Source organism: Serinus canaria, chromosome 2 (assembly GCF_022539315.1).
Source record: "Serinus canaria isolate serCan28SL12 chromosome 2, serCan2020, whole genome shotgun sequence".
NCBI lineage: Eukaryota > Metazoa > Chordata > Aves > Passeriformes > Fringillidae > Serinus > Serinus canaria.
In genome coordinates this window covers 16,862,210-16,879,303 of record NC_066315.1, presented here as the reverse complement: position 1 = coordinate 16,879,303, position 17,094 = coordinate 16,862,210, and the positions used below count along the sequence as shown (strand labels likewise).

Sequence of the window (17,094 nt, the reverse complement as noted above, 5' to 3'; positions counted from 1 at the left end):
TCCTTTTCTCCTTGTGCAAATTCAGTGTGATGGTTTTCTGTGAAGACCACAAAGGTTGGCCTGCCCACGCTGAAGTAAAGAGCAGGATTCCTGTGTGTCTCACAGACAGCACAGGACAGAGTAGATTGTTTGCAGAGGATGTGGGCTGGTGTGGTTGAGAAGAGCCTCTGTGAAGGTTGGGCTTGTGGATAGGGAGCATGTTGATATCTTTTTGATGCTTTCAGAATGACCAAGCATACTTCCCAGTGCCTCTTTCCCATTCTGACCCACACCTGCCAAGTTGGCCTTGTTTAGCTGGTAAACCTTGGCACTGCTTGGGTATTGCACTCTCCTGGCCATGAATTCCTGCATCTACTCAATGTGACATGGGGCTGGATAATCACTTGCTTTGGTAAAAAAAAATGAGCAGTGAAAGCACCTTCCCAGTTCTGTGTATGCTTCTGTGCACAAGCTCACTAAATCAGAAACTACTGAAGATCAACATCTAAATTATGTTTTGAAGAGGAACTCCTTTGACATGGTTTTATTTTCTTTGTTCTTCTCATGTTCCCAGGAACATGTTTTGAGCGTTAGACTGCCACTGCTTATCTCTGATCACGTACATATTTCTGGGGGGAGCTCACAAGGAGCTGAATACTCTTTAGGCCTTCCTTGCACTTATGCAAGAAAAATTAGGGTTATTTTTTAGATTATTAGAGCTTTTTATTTTTAGTTATTCTTTCCATATTTTACATAGTTTTGAATATGCAGGAGAGATTTCACAAAACAACTCATCAGTACAAATCCATTTCTACTAAAATAAATACCATCTTACTGTAAGCAATGTGAGGAGGGAAACTTACAAAACCAATAGTATCTTATTGCAATAAATTAATAATTTTTCTAAAAGGACATGTGTCCAAATGTCATGAAAACAGTTCAAAGGTTTATATGCAAAAGGAAACTAAAACTAATGTGTTTATTAGTTTCCACTTCATTTTAAGCTTTAATTAAGGTTCTTTTTTAATAGCAGCAGGAATGAGGGCCTAGTGAAAGAAAAAATCTCCAAAAGCCTTTAAAAAGTCTTTAAAAATCTAAATGTACAACACTCAAAGCTGGTGAAGACTTTGTTTCTGTAACATCTGAAATCAGTCATGTTTGTATTGCTGATATTCATACTGCCTCTTCTTTTATAGACTTGCTTATGTCTAAAGCAAAGAAAACCATAGCCTTAATATTCAGTATCAACACTGTTCTATCTTGCACCTAGTTAATTTACAGGATTTCCTAAATTAGCCTTCAAGCCTTCCCCGACTGGATCTGAAGTGGATGGTTCATGGTGGAGGTGTTGCAAATACAGTCAGTGCAAAGAGCCTGACAGTGCATTTAGCGAGTCCAGGCTGGCAGCTTCTCACACCCTGCTTCCAGGAAAGGCAAACATGTAATTCACTGAGCCGTGGGAAAGTCACCCTGGAACGCCTTCATCCCTGGGAAGGGAATGCAGAGACAGCTGCTGGCAGCACCACTGGGTTGCACTGCTCAAGGCTGTGCAGCTCTTCTGGCATTTTCTGTGCCTGCTGAGGGAGGACCATGGGATTTGGCACCCAGTGAACTTCTTGGGCTGAGCCTCTCCTTGGAAGACTGAGGCTAGTTCCCAGGACTGTAACTTCAGACAGGACCAAGAGGCTCCAAGGAGCAGCATCAGTCTTTAATGGGGTGGCCACAAGATACTTTCTCTCAGTTACCATCACTATATTGATGCAAATATATTGACTAAATAAATAGGGTAAAAACTCAGACTAATGGACAGTCTTTCTGTGCTCTTCAGTGCAGCATAACTCTTGGTCAAAAAGTCATTTTGCTCCTTCTTTGGGTTTCCTATTAAGTGAAGAAGTAGCAGCAAAAGTTGATTTCAAGATCAAGTTACTGATATAACTCTCTCTTGCTCTAGAGGGAAAATGATCCCATCAGACCTTGAAAGAAGAATTGTGGAAGCCAAACAAAAAGTAAGTTTACCAGCTTTTCTGCTTCCAAAGAAGAAAAAAGCCTGAAGAATGGTAACGCCAGTTGTTTGCTTTCCTTGGTAAAATAACACAGGCTTGCCCATTAAGTTTTGATTTATTTCTTAGAAATGTAGCCTGCCAATTAATGAGGCAAGAGTTGCTGAGGAAATAGGTTTAGAACTACTTTATAATATCCATGAGCTATTTGGCTTTCTTTTTTATATGACGTTTTGCATAATATCCTCCTCTTTTATATTATCAGCCTATGATGCAGCTTCTCAGCTGAATATTGTCAAAACCTGAGTCATCCTTTTGGGGAATTTGTTTTATTCTTATACATTGAAAATACTTTTCATAGCAATGGAAGGTAAACTAAAATCCACATATCTCTAAAAATGCACACACTTTTGTATTTGTTCACTGAGAGAAGCTAGAATTAAAACATCAGATTAAACTGTGCAATGAACTCTGTTCTGTGCTTTCAGCATTTATATTCACTAGACGCACAGCAGCCAAACCTGATTAGTAACACAAATCTTCATTAAAAGCACTTTTTTTCCCAAGAAAAGCAATAGAGTAGATAAAGAAATAAGGCAAAATGGTAATGGACTGCCACTCAAACCTACTGACTGTTGCAGGAGGAAGTTTGAACTTTTTTGATGGTTTGAACTCCAGTTCTGGAAAAAAAAAAAAGAGTAGCCACTCTGGACCTCTAAATACTCCTTCTAAAATCAACATAACTAAAAATGAAATTAAAATGAAACACTTCTATCAATTTTAGCAGACCCCAGTTCATATAGTGCGGAAGTGATGGCTGGTGAGGCACAGCATTTAGCAGAGGGAGTTCAAGATATAGTCCCTGCTATAGTGGAGGCTGCTGCCTTTGCCTTTGAAGAGCTGTCTCCCTGCTCTGCCTTGGGGATGGGGCTGGAGCCCCACACTCCCCTGGCCCAGGAGGCTCCCTCAGACACGATGTTCCACTGACCAAACTGGTGCACCACGTGGCCAGACACTCGCTGGGATAATTGCACTGCAGCCCAGGGCACAGCCCGCCTCTCACTGCGCTGCCTGGTTGAGGTTTGTTGATGTGACATCCTGCAGTGCAGACTGTTTTGTTTCGGGCAGGCGGTGAAGCAGAATTGCTCTGTTGTTGAGCCCGTACCTGTCTCATGCATCCTAATAAATGGAGGGTACTGGTTTGGAAGTTTGCTGCCACCTTAAGGTAGAAACTGTAATGTCGCTGGCATCTAAAGGTGGAGAAAATCAGTGTAACCGAGCAGGGATGGCCTCTGGCAGACACTTGTGGGGTCACGGTGGGGGCAGCACAAGGGGAGCTGGGGCTGTCATGGGATGAGGGGGCTGCAGCACTCTGACCATGCACAACGTCCCTCTGCTTTCTTGCAGGGATTTGTTCCTTTTCTGGTGAGTGCCACAGCTGGGACAACAGTGTATGGGGCATTTGATCCTCTCATAGCTATTGCAGACATCTGCAAGAAATACAAAATCTGGATGCATGTGGATGTAAGTACCATCATACGTGGAGGGCTGGATTACAAGGTGTATTAACATTAATTTATTCATTTTGGAGAGTGTCATCTTGTACAAAACCCATTGTATTTAGTTCCTGTAATTAAGTCTAGCATTCGAGAGCCAACTTCCCACTCCTCTGAAAGGCTCAGGTCAGGGGGATATTTTAGGAGCTGTGACTGTTCTTGTAACAATTGGGACACTCAAGTTGACCTAGTTTGAGTGCTTTTGGCTTTTTGGCTTTATCTTTAAATGCCATTAGTAAAGAAATACATAAGAAGCATACTGAGCACTGGCTCAGCTTCTGCAGCAGCTGCAAAATAAATATATAAGGAAAAGGATACATTTGTCTGGAATAAAGTACTGCAAATTGCTGATCAGGTTAATGTAAGTGCTAGGGAAATTTATCAGATTGGCTTCTTAGCTTTATCGAGCTTTTGCCAAGAAATCTTTCTGAAGGATCATCTTTCAGCCCTAGAATATCTTCTATGTCATTTTTGTAAATCCTTTCTCCAAAAAGGCTTGGTAATTGACTTCCCATAGGTTTGGGAGTGTTGATTTTGAATTACTGTGTCAGCCAAAATCAGTCAATTCGAAGGAAGAATTTCTATTTACCTTAAATACTTCTCAGTCACATGAAAGGCCTGCTTGTCCCAGCTCTCTGTGAGGAAAGCAAATGAGTCGAGGGCAAGCAGTAGTGGGTCCAAAATATGATGAAAATCCCCCAGAGCAGCTGAGATCCCAGCCTGGTTTGTTATTATAACTTAGTGACTACAAGAGCAAAGGCAGCTGACCCAGGAGCAGATCTGCAAGCCATTAATTACAGCATGGGGCAGCCCCATGTGCTGGTGTCAGAGGAGGGGGTGGGTGAGGGGTTTGCAGATGACGAGGGTGGGAGCCTGGCTTAGGGGCTGTTAACTGCTGCTGCCAAGCCACTGGAAGAAAATTGTTAGCCCAGCTCATGCCTCAGGCCCCCATCTGCCTGGTCATTTTGGAGTGTGCCACATCAGTGAGACAAAAAGGGTCCCAAAGTGATGGGAAGGCACAGATGTCTTCAGGGAGGAAAGCAGAGCTCTCATTAAGACGATGTGCCTTGCCTTCCAGGGAGCGTGGGGTGGTGGGCTCCTCATGTCCAGGAAACACAAATGGAAGTTGAACGGCGTCGAAAGGTATGGTGTGTTAGTATCAATAACAGACACTTATTAAAAGCATTTTGACGTACTTGTGATTACCATAGCAATGCCTGTAATAGTCAAGGATCAGTGTTAGCTCTGAGATACATTTGGGAGAAATCATATAAACTGTCCTCCTAGCTGAAGCAGCATTGCAGAATGCCTTTGTGACAATTGGTTTTGAAGTATAAACAGCAGACATTCCATGCTTGTTTCTCTCTTCTCCCACCATGCATTCACAGGTCCAGAGTAGATTCTGCAGCATTCTCTGATTCAGCCTCCAACATGAATTAGCAATTTCATTTCTCTAAGAAGTGAATCTTGTTGGTCTGGTACACTGAAGTGCAAAATGTGGATGCACCTGCAGTTAGGACAGATGTCCTGCTCTGTCACTTCTGGAGAGAATAGCCCTCTCCAGACTGTGTTACTGATGTCTTCAGTAAATCTGTCCCTGGATATAGACACAGTTGTAGTCATAAACATGAGCTCAAAAACATTGCAGGTAATGCAGATGAACATGAGTGATGCTCATCCAGGCTGGAAGGACTGAGCTTGAACTTAAAAACAGCTACTCAGAAACATTTAGTTAAGCAGTAGAAGTCCTTTCTTTAGGATGTTGAGATTTATCCACATTGAGGGAAAGACAAAAAAAATTTCAGGATTTCGGTGAGCCACAAATGAGTGGAAGCTCAGAGGGTATTTAGAGTAATTTTGGAGGTGCTTGCCTGTTTTATATTCTTCCCAGTCCCCTGTTTAGTCCACTTTCTAGAGGCAGTATACTGGGCTGGATGGAGTCACTTGCATAAGCTCATAATGTTTGAGAGTAAAGCATTACTCCCTTCCTCCTTTATCACTAAATCAAATTGCTGTTCCTTGCCAATTAAAATTACAAACAACTTCCTCATCGTGATCCTGGAGATTAGGAGGATACCTTGATGATTCAGTTCTTTTCTCATATATCTTTCATAGAAAAAATGGAAAGCAGCCAATAATTCTATGATTTCTTTAGTTAAGATTGCCTACAGCACTCCAGACTTTTTTATCATGCATTAAAAGGACAAATATCCAGCAAGCAAAAATCTACCTCATTGCCTTTGAGGGCAGAATATGAAACAAAGGGTTTGCCTCTCAAATTGCTGTCCAAATTGTGCTGGAATGAGAAGTTCAGGTTAAATCTACTTTGGAGCATTTTCCACATAATAGCTTTAGATCCAGAGCTCCACTGGATTTTAAGTGCTTTGATAAGTACCATCTCAATATGTTTGGCAGTGAATTAAGGAAATTTGGTATTTTGAATGCTGTTCCTCTCCTTGCTGGACACAGCATCTCATTTCAGTTTGTCCAGATCTCAAGTGTGGGAACCTTTGGAGCAGACCTTTTAAGGACCTTTCTGTTTTGTGGTAGATAATGGAATCCTCACAGGTCTGAGTAGAAGAGAACTGGAGCTGTTACTCATGTTTGATGGGAGAGGGAACATTTACTGCAGCACACTGTGCCCTGAGTACTCACATCCTTCTGGTAACAGCCAGCCAGCAGAAATACTCCTGTCACAGGAGGATGACTTGCAGGACTGTCCTTACCAAGCCCTCCAGACCCCCATGGCAGATTTCAAGGTGCTGGAAGCACCCTGAAGGAAGCACAAGCCCCAGTGTGTGGAGCAGAGAGGTCTGGCCAACATCAGGAGTTCCAGCCTGGTGTCCCTGTGCAGAGGCTCAGACAGGGGGTCACAGCTACATGAGAAAAGCATGTGTGCAGGGAGTGAGTGCTCCCCTGGAGGGTCTGGGCACCCTTCCCAGGGCTGTGGCTGGTCAGGGATTGCATCAGTCTGTATTTAATGATGGCTCAGGACCAAATTCTGCCAGTCATGAATCTCCCCTGTCATCCATTTGAAATCTGTAAAGGAAAAACTTGTTTTTCTATCTTTGACCCATAGCCAAAAAATCACATAAGTTCTTGGGGTTCAGGTATTTGGGCAAACATGAGATGCTTTTGGAAAACATCTGTGGATTCCTGTAGGTTTTTTTACTTCACTGTTTGTCTTGGTCAGCAATTTCTTCAAACACATACTGATGACAGAAGCCCAAAATAACTGATAACAAATGAAAAATGGTGGATTTTTTTATTTTACATAATTAATTAATTTTCTGTGTGCAATTGGTATGTAATTAGGTAAACAAGTGACCATAGGGTAGATTAAATGTTTTAGACAGATAATTCCCATCTTGACTAGGTTGTCAGTGAGTAACCCTTTTGCTTGAGAAAATACATACCACTTAGAGAGTTGTTACTTAGAGGTCTCTTAAAGAATTTCCATCTGATTTTGCATTGGCACAAAAAAAATTAAAAAGTATCAAATCAAGGGAAATTCATAGACCCGAGTGAATGTTCAGAACCATTAGCTTTGGTGTTGTAATCAGATGACTGACTGAGCTGATTAAAAGCTGCCAAATACTCAAAAAGCCAAGCCAAGTGGCCAGATGTTGCCTGTGGAAGACAGTTCCCTACAGATTTTGCATGAGGCACTTGCACAGTCCCATTGAAATAGCAAAGAAGAAAGCACAAAAGTACTGCCTGATGTCCATGTGAATTTTGAAGTCGCTTGCTTTGAAGGAGTGGAAGCAATTTGGCAAGAGGTGCATAAACCTGTAGCACTGTCTCCAAGTCCTACAAAGGAAAACACTGCTTGATTCTAACCTGCTTACCTCTGTTCCCATCAGTGTTACCTGCAAGTGTGTCCTTTAAGTATTCCCACACCTCAGTTGATTGATTTATACCAGTTTATACCATCAAAATACAAATCACTGCACTAGATAAAATCACATGCACTATGTGTCCTTGACAGCTTGCCAAATAGGATGCAAATACATACATTTATCAGCTAACTCATCATATGTAACAATAGTAATTACAAAATAGCCAGTCAAGCATAACACAAAATTAAAATAATAAACAACTGGACAATCTTCCATTCAGCCCTCACCACAGTCCCAAATGCCTCTTCTCTAGACTGTATTGTGTCAGCTCTCTGCTTGTTCCCAAAACTTAGGCTGACAGCAGTTTTTCCAGCACATGTCCTGAAGGGAGGCAGAATCAGACTCTTTTCTGGCAAGATGGGCAGTTTAATGCTTATTACTGTAGTTGTTTGAATTGCTGTACCTGAGCAAAAATTAAGGAGCTATGAAAATTTTCTGTCATCAGAGCAACAAGAAAAATTACTTTGGGCCAGCTTTTCTAGGTTACTCAGAGACTTAGTGATACCCAGAAGTATTTCAAGGATTTTTTTTTTTAATGCCTGTGTGAGCTAGTTATGAAAATCTTGCTGAAACTGGAATAGATGGAGGGAGATCTGCTGGATTGCCAGCTTCTTATCTGCATCTTTAATTGACTGTGCAATTTTAGAAAGTTCATCAGTCAAGTGCATGTTTTTAGGAAGTTTGCCCTATGTTTGTAAAGTATAGATGACTCCCCAGAAAGTTTAATGCTGATTAATTTTAGTAGATAGAGCAATTATCCTGTGGTGATTTGCCAGGATTGTCATCCAAAAGCCAACTGGAGTGGATTAGGTCCCCTGTGAAGGCATTACTTTCTGCCATGATTATTTTCATTTGGTTGCTCAGAAAAAGAAAAAAGTGAGTATTGCTACATGTTTGGTATTATTCTAATTATTTCTAAATGCCTCTGGGGTTTCATCACATAGTACAGTGTCTGAGCTTGATGTGGTTTTCTGTCCCAGGGCGAACTCAGTGACCTGGAACCCTCACAAGATGATGGGCGTCCCACTGCAGTGCTCAGCCCTGCTAGTAAGAGAAGAGGTATGTCACAATATACATGCTTCCCTGCTTCTTTCTGGCATTTTACTTCTGAAAATCCTGCATATTTTCTTCATAACTGTGCCATAGCTAATACTAATAACATAGCTAATACTTGCTGATGTGAAGAGGATTATAACAGGAACTGAGAAAGGACCTCTGTTTATATGCTTCAGCCATGACTGCAGAAGGAATTAAAGCAGATGTCTAGCAAAAATGAGGCAATCAATGGCACTATCTGTACAGAGTTTTGTGACTTTCCATTCTAAATATCCGTGGTTAAGTTGTGGCTGCATGACTGTGTAACCCCTCTAGTTGCTGTGTAGCATAAGGTGTAACTGCATGCAAACTCTGGTCCTCTTGGGGTGAAGGTCGTGGTTTACATGCAGCACAACATTTGGTCCAGAATCAAGGCATCATTACACTTTCTAGACTTTTATGGTATTCCTACCCAGCTTTGATCTATATATCCACTTGGGGCACATGGAAATAAAAGTGGAGCACTAAGTGCACTTGGAATAAAAAGTAAATGTTTCATTTAGTGCTAGAATTTGAATTACCCTTCAAGCCTGTAATTTTCATATAACCATCACTGACTGGGACAGCTGCTGTACAGCCACCACTTAATAGACCAGCTATCAAAAAGCTGGTTGCTGTTTTGCTAACAGCTGTACAACAGATTGTATACAAAGTGATTGCACTTAGGAAGAGAGAAACTGGCTTTTATTTGCCCTCTGGGTCAGTTCCCCAAGACAAAGCCTGCCCAGCTGAAGTCAGTACCATCCCTGACTTCTAGTGCGAACAGATGGTTCAGATTAGGAGAAAGTCAATTCCTTTTCCCCCTCTCATTTTGCCATCTCAGTTTTGAGTTACACATAAAAATTAGACTTGATGATAAACAGCCATGTTATGATTCTTCTTGGACTGGAAATTGCCATTTTAGGCAACAGCCCTAAGGTATAACATAAACTTGGTTGAGAACTTAACTAGAGCCAGAACGTGGCTCTCTGCATTTTACTTAAAAAGCTAAAAAGGAAACTTCATCCTTTCATGAGCCAGGTTTCCTCACCTTGTTGGCTTCTGTCCCTCCCACAGCCTTACCTCTTAGAATGGTATGTTGCAGCCCAGAAATAGGTCTAGCTGGGTTTTTAAAGGCCATATAGCTCTTCAGTCTGTTCAAAGCTTTCTATACCGCTTAAGCATTCAGTCTACAGCTGAGGGCTTTGCAGAAAAGAACTGTTCCTACAAAGAAAGAAAACAATAAAAATCAGAATTTTAGAGACCAAAGCAATTGAAAAGTGCTGTGATATTCTTTAGATTAGTCACCAGTTATCTTGGTCTGACTCAGAAAAGAAGCCTTCAAAGGAAAGGAGGAAAAGGAACCAGAACAAAGAATAAAAGGCAAGATCCAAAAATTAAGTTAAGCATAAGATTGCTAGGAAGCACAATGTCCTGCTTTTTAAAAAAAATTATTTCGATCTGGGAGTGGATTACACATTGCTGGATCAGGTACCAAGGCATTTTGGGCACCGATAGGGATTAATCCATTGAGCAACTAAGTCTGGTTTTGTGGGGCTTTTTGATCTTCCTTTTGTGCTTGGACATGTATTTGGCTGAATTTGGGCGTTTGCAATTTTTCCCCCAAAGCAGTAGTCAAATCTGTGCTGACATCCCTGTGTTTGTGTCTTTGTGTCCATAAGGGATTGATGCAGAGTTGCAATCAAATGCACGCTTCCTACCTCTTTCAACAAGACAAGCACTACGACCTCTCCTACGACACGGGAGACAAGGCTTTGCAGTGTGGACGGCATGTTGATGTCTTCAAGCTATGGCTGATGTGGAGGGCAAAGGTAGGACTGCCTGCTATACATTGGTTTGTATTAAAATAATGCACACCAGATACACTTCAGGGTTTTTTTTCTGTAATCATAACTTTAGAAAATACCTGACCTGAATTTCGCATATATAACATGAAAGAAAGAACATTATTATTTTCTGGGGGTTTTATACTTTTAAGGACAGAGCTTCAAAGCAGCACACATGATTTTGAAACTTGAACTCTATGGCTTTGCATAGCATTTGCCTTGTGTAACTGTAGGAGTCTAACAGCATAAATCATATACCTAGGAATGTTGTTACAAAGATTTCTGGAAATAAAAAGATGTTTTAATTATATTCAGAAATTATACATGGCAAATTAAGACTGGAATACCTAGGCAATACCTAATTGCATGCAGTAGATATGAAGTAATCTTTTGAAGGAGTAGAGGAAAACTTCACTGGGAAATCTGTAAACGCTAGCTCTAGTGATTACCTTATCTATATTGCTAAATAAGTTCTTGTATGTATTTATTTAATCTGTTATGTCAGGTTGCCTAAGCTTGATTCAGAGGAGATGAGATCACTGTTTTCATTTCCAGAAAGCTTAAAGATTCTCATGTGCTTCATTAAACCTCTGAGGAGGTGTGGGAGTCTGTAAAGGAGGATGCAATAGCTGTAGTGCTAACTGGGCTCTGCAGGAGTGGCAGGCGATTTTAACCACATGTCTCTTTTACTCCAAGCCTTTCTCCCAGGGCTACCTCTACTCTGTTTTGAAATCTTTATACACAGAGGGATAATGACAAGGGCTTTTTAAGTCAGTTCTGCACTGCCAGAACAGATTTAGCAGGGACATGCATCCATTACTCAGAGACATTTCTTCTAAAGCCCATTTTTTCAATATGCCTTGCGCTGCTTTTTCTCTTCTCACACTCTGCTTGTAATATTAACGTTACAAAATAGGGTGTGTGTTTCTTAAAGAGTTTATCTATTCCAGCTGTTTATTCCCCTTCCTTCCTCTTGAAGATGCATCCTTTGTTTGAGGCATCACAGTTGGTGATTGCAGGAACAATTATGATGTCACAGAGAGGATTATGACTTCTGCCAGGGAAGAAAAATCAGGCTTTTCTGCAGCTCTTAAAAACACAGCTTCTGAGTTGGTATGGTATCTGTTAGAAAAGAAGAGAGAAGAACACTACAGAGGCAGGGTAGTATCTAAACAAAGTGTGCATTTCCACAGGCATTAGACTGGGCTCTAAAACTGTATCTACCCATTCTGTGCTTAACTGAAAAAGAAAAAAATATTCTTGGAAAGCCCCTAGTGTATCATTAGGGAAAGATGAAAATCCCCTATCCTGAAAATAGTGGGAGACTCTATGTCTGGAACTCAACATCTCCTGAAGACCCCCCTCCATGCCAGTCCAAGCTGTCCAAAACCACCCTCAGCCTCTCTGCAAAGTCTGCCAAAGGCACCCTTTGAGGTGCTATTCAGGTTCTCAGCAAAATCTTCCTGAGAACCAAGCAAGGACCTGATGCTTATTTTGCAGAGTTGGCTATAGGGGTGTCAGTGGCAAGAGCTACAGACAAATGAGCTCTGCTTATCAAAGTGCCCTTCATCACATAGAATCAGATCCTTGATCTCACAGGGACTTCTGAGAGGTGACTTCTGCTGATGTGTTGGCAAGTATTGCGTGGTCCTTTCGCCCTTCTAATTCATAGAACAGATCTTTACATAACTTCTTTTCTTCATCTCTCTGTAAAGGGAACCACAGGATTTGAAGCACAAATTGATAAGTGCTTGGAACTTGCTGAATACCTATACAATAAAATAAAGAACAGAGAAGGGTATGAAATGGTGTTTGATGGAAAGGTATGTAGTGCAACCTCTTTTTCTCAGTTGGTGAACAGTGTTTGCTTCATTACCTATTGGGATGCTATCAAACAGTGTGAGACAGAAAGCAGGGACCCTTGTAACAAAGCCTCTTGTTGTGCCAGTTTCTCTCTGCCTCATGGAATGCAGGGACAAGGGAGATGAGGCAGCTGTGCATAAGGGTTCAGTTTGCTCAGTTTCACCCTGCTGAAACAAAACACCGGTATCTCAGCCTAACACAACACACAGAGGTACAATGAGAACAAACTCTTAGGTTGTAAAAACAAGTTGCAGTTTGCTTGTAGCAGGGTCTGTCAGGAGTGGGTGTACAGTACCCCACAAAATGCACAGAAAATGCAAAAAATGTCAACTAGTTCTTACTTTATGCCTTTCTGCTTAGTGGTCCCATAGATGTTAAATGAGCTAAGATACTGTGGTGCATGCATATTAATACAGCAGCTAGCTGAATCAAATTGAGAAGTAATAAATTCCATTAAATGTAAGAAAATCTTAGACTATCTTATGCAACACCTGTGGCTCCTGTTTGGAAAATCAGATTCTGTATTATTCTGTCATGTAATAAAAGTAAATGACGCAGTCCTCACCTCTAAATTATCTGTAATAGACTCTTGCCTTAGCCACATGATCCCTTGAGCCCCCAGAGGGGACAGGAGCTGCAAAATCCAGATGCCTTTCAGAAAGGCATAAATATATTTGCCCAGCTGGATGATGTGTTTTTGCATCTGACACCCTGGGAATAAATTGCTTGAAATTATCTTTTCTGCATTAATAATGATGATGACTCTCAGTGGACCACAATAATGAAAACCATTGACTGCTGTCACAAGATGATGTATGGGAGGGAGGGAAGGCATGAACTTAATTTCAGTTGAGATATTATGAGCATTTCTTACAACATAAACCATCATTATTCTGTGCTTAGCCTCAGCACACCAATGTCTGCTTCTGGTACATCCCTCCCAGCCTGCGTGGAGTGGAGGACAGCGAAGAGAGAACGAGCCGCCTGATGAAGGTGAGCAGTGAGACCCTTGCAGGCAGGCAATCCCCACAGTCATCTCCCAGGCCACAGGGCAAGGGAGGTGCTGGCAAATGACAGCTCCGTGGTCGTTTTCCTGCAGGCCAGTCTGGCAGCACCTTGTCTGGTCCCCGGGTGTGGTGTTCCCTGGCTTTGCCCGTGTGCAGAGCCCGTATTTGCTCCGTGTTTATGTACTGGAGGTACTGGGAACTGCAGTCACTAAACGCAGCAAGGGCAGCAAAAGCTCAGCAGAACTACAGCACCCGGGCATATGAAACCAATTGTAGCCATGTGGTGAACAGTACAAAAAACAGCTACTGTGTCCCTGTCAGCATATTGAGGGAGTAGAAGAGGGAAATTTCCCCTGTCACTTAAAGAGCTTGACAAAGAAACAGGATAAATCGAATGCCTTTTCAGTGTGACATTTATTCCTTACTGGACATTGATATTTTTGTTAATATTGGATGTAATTTCATTTCAGCTGCTTGTAGCTCTCCATCCTCCATTAAAAAAAAAGGAAGTATATATTTTAATAACAATGAGGGTGATGACAATAATTAAAATAATGATAATAATGATTATTATGATAATAATAATAGTCACCATCATCATCCCCTACTTTCTGTTGCTCTGCAGGTGGCACCAGTGATAAAAGCCAGGATGATGGAGTATGGCACGACCATGGTGAGCTATCAGCCCCTGGGGGACAAAGTGAACTTCTTCCGGATGGTCATCTCCAACCCTGCGGCCACTCACCAAGACATTGATTTCCTGATTGATGAAATAGAGCGCCTGGGACAAGATTTATAATAACTGGGTGTGAAAGCCTGTTCCTGGACCTCTAAGTAGACAATTAAGTTGTCACAAACTGTGCGAATGTATTTGTAGTTTGTTCCAAAGTAAATCTATTTCTATATTGTGGCGTTGGAGTAGAGTACAGTTTAAAATCAAGAAACATGGCTCCTTTAAAGTCCTTTCCTGAGTTTTAGAATGCCTCCTTAATAATTAGGTGCACAAAAAAGCTTCATTGAAACAAATAAGGAAGACCAGAAGATACTTAAAATTTTACCCCAAATTTTAACGCAGTAATTACTTTAACAGCAATCAGACAGAATGATGCCAGAGTTGCCCAAAATTATGACAAAATCAGATTGAGGGAAGTGGGAGGGTGAGATGCAGATTATACATGGTGTATGTTTAAAAGTGAAAGGATTTTGCCTTTTTCGTAGTATTAGAACAGAATTTCTAATTTACCTATAGCAACATTTCAAATGTATTTAAATAAGTATAGTTTTACAAAAGGAAATATATATATATATATAACAAATCCTATTTTGTAAACTATATATTTTTATTTTATATGGGTTATAAAACTGCAAGTATAGAAGCTGAAAATTAACTGGGATTCTTTTTCTTTTGATGGAGGTGCCTCGAATATTTATTACTGCTTATTTTAAAAGACAAGCCCACATAATACATTCTTTCTCCATGTCATATGGATTGTACATCTCCAGGGTTGGTTACTGAAAAACCTCAAGAGGACTGCAGCTCTTACAACCACTTAATAAGATCAATTACAGTACAACAATAGGATGCTATTATTCCTAGTTATGTTTCCCTTGTGGCCTAAGCAGACGCACAACCAATACACAGTGCTAACCAAGACTGAAATAAGGCTGTATTTGGATGGTTTCTGTGTTCTGTGTTTAAAAAGCCTATTAAAAAAAAAAAAGGTCCCAGCTGAGTAAATTCTTATCTCAAAACTATTTCTGCTGTGAGCAGTCCCAAACTACATTGAAAACCTCACAGCTTCATTAAGAAGGTGAAGACTTCTTACAGATGTACAGGTCTGCAAGACAAGGTCTAAATTAAATGTGACTGTAATCTGACAGGGGTGGGGTCTCAGTACAGACTGGTTTGTCAAAGGATTTTCACTTGCTGGACTCCATCCTTGTCTACAGTGAAGTCAAGATATGACTACATCTGCCAAAGAACAACCCCTACAGAGCCTCAAAACCTCTTTAGAAACCATGGGCACAGCCCTTGATGAAATTATTTGCTGCATCATTCCTTAGCTTTAGAGGTGTCTCTGGCATGAAAACTTAAATTTATCTTTTCTCCCCTCAACATCTGGAAGTTTTGGTAAGAGTTCTGCAGCTTAGACCTGTCTACTTATAACCCTACTAAAGCTTTGGTTTTAACTTTGCCTAAATGGCCAACTTGTGTTTGTAAAGCAATATGATTTTGCTGTCTCTAAAATACTTGAAGACAAAAAAAGAAGTGCAATGTGGGTTTAATTTCATCTAAAATAGATAAATGGAGTATTGATTCAATGTAATATGAGGACATGAAGTAAGAGGAAATAAATAGTGTCTGTAATTGTGTTGCCTTTATTATATTGATAGTACTGTTTTGTCACCTCAGATTGAGGCTGTGCACTTTAGATTTAAACTGTACAATGTTGCAAATCAACATGTGTTGCTGTATAAGCTTGTACAATATATTATTGATATGTCATTATTTGTGTGGTAGTGGTATTGACTCTTGATATTGTAAGAACTGCATTCATGCCTGTCCCTCTACTGTATCTTTGCTTGGTGTTAACCTCTCCTCGTCAGCTTCTGGGCACACACAGTGTCCCTCACCTCACTTCAGTGACTTCATTGCCACCTGCATTGTGTTTCAAGCCAAGCTGTAGAGGAGATACCAATTCTGTCAGGAAGGCCTCAATGTGACCTCTGCTAAACGTGTCAAAATCAGCAGATTAATCACTGAAATACTGACTAGAGCAGCAAATTATATTCTTTATTCTTGCTGGAAAAAAGGCAAGCAAAGAACTTATAGAGTAAAAATAGGACAGGGACAACGACAAAGGTGATCAGTAGCCCGGTTACATCTTGCATGTGCAATTCTGTTTTAAAGTGCTAAGTGCAACCAGCGTATTTATTAGATGTATGTGCCAATCCAAGATTTACATTTGGTGTTCCAGGATCACCAGCGGTTTATTTTTTACACATTACTGTACTTATTGCAGCCAGGAAGGAGTGGCATAGCAATCTGTTCTTGTGTTTGACCAAAGTATCTTATCTGTGGTGTTGATTAAGTCCAAATAAAAGTGTAACCTGTGACTCTGGGTCTTTCCATTAGCAGCACTGATGAGCACTCCAAGCGTTTGTGCCATTTCGGAGCAAGACCCCAATAAAGAGAATGTTTAATTGGAACTTTTTATGTCTCCTGCTGGATTTTTTCATTACAAGATGCATTCTGTTCACTGCTATAACATAAAAATACCAACTCCACCACCAGACTTTTTCTGAGTCGGTACTCCAGACATTTTTTAGAGGTAATACTCAGCACCAGCATACAAAGGTAAATCTGCCCTCTGGTAGTCCTGCACCTTATCTTTACAAGATGGATTTAGTTGCTTTTTTCTCCTCAGACAGCCTCAATTTTTTTTTTAAACTCTATTTTTGTCTTTTTATTTCACAAGTACGTATTCCCAAATTAACCATAGACTCAAATCAGCCTTCAGGACAGCAGTGAACACAGTCAGGGCACTTGCCAGGACAGCACAGACTATACAATGGCAACAATTTAAAATGACTATGAAGTAAAAAAGACAAAACAACCAATACAAAAATTTAAGATTTTGATCTTTATGTCTCTCCTTGCCCAAGGCTACCTCCCTTCAAAATCTGCCACCAATCTGCTCTATTTCTCTCCCACCCTCTGCAGTGCTGCTCAGTGCAATACCAGCAGCAGAGAAATTAAACTATGCTGTTAAAGCCACAGCAGTCTGGAAGCTCATGCCTGAAATGGGATTCTTTTTTCTACCATTTCTTTAAGTCTCTAGCAGAATTTAAGGTTAACACCTGTGCTG

The 17,094-nt window shown here is 40.8% G+C and overlaps 1 protein-coding gene across 1 annotated transcript in view; it reads left to right on the top strand.

The window, feature by feature from the left end:
* The window catches only part of GAD2 (glutamate decarboxylase 2), a 40,394-nt gene extending 23,987 nt beyond the window's left edge, over positions 1-16,407 (top strand). Inside the window, exons 9-16 of the mRNA XM_050971523.1 lie at positions 1,931-1,985; positions 3,387-3,503; positions 4,614-4,678; positions 8,415-8,493; positions 10,191-10,340; positions 12,071-12,178; positions 13,122-13,211; positions 13,851-16,407. Of these exons, the coding sequence (XP_050827480.1) occupies positions 1,931-1,985; positions 3,387-3,503; positions 4,614-4,678; positions 8,415-8,493; positions 10,191-10,340; positions 12,071-12,178; positions 13,122-13,211; positions 13,851-14,024 (838 nt within the window). The 3' untranslated portion in view covers positions 14,025-16,407. The remainder of the gene's footprint in view (positions 1-1,930; positions 1,986-3,386; positions 3,504-4,613; positions 4,679-8,414; positions 8,494-10,190; positions 10,341-12,070; positions 12,179-13,121; positions 13,212-13,850) is intronic.
* Positions 16,408-17,094: the final 687 nt, after the last annotated feature.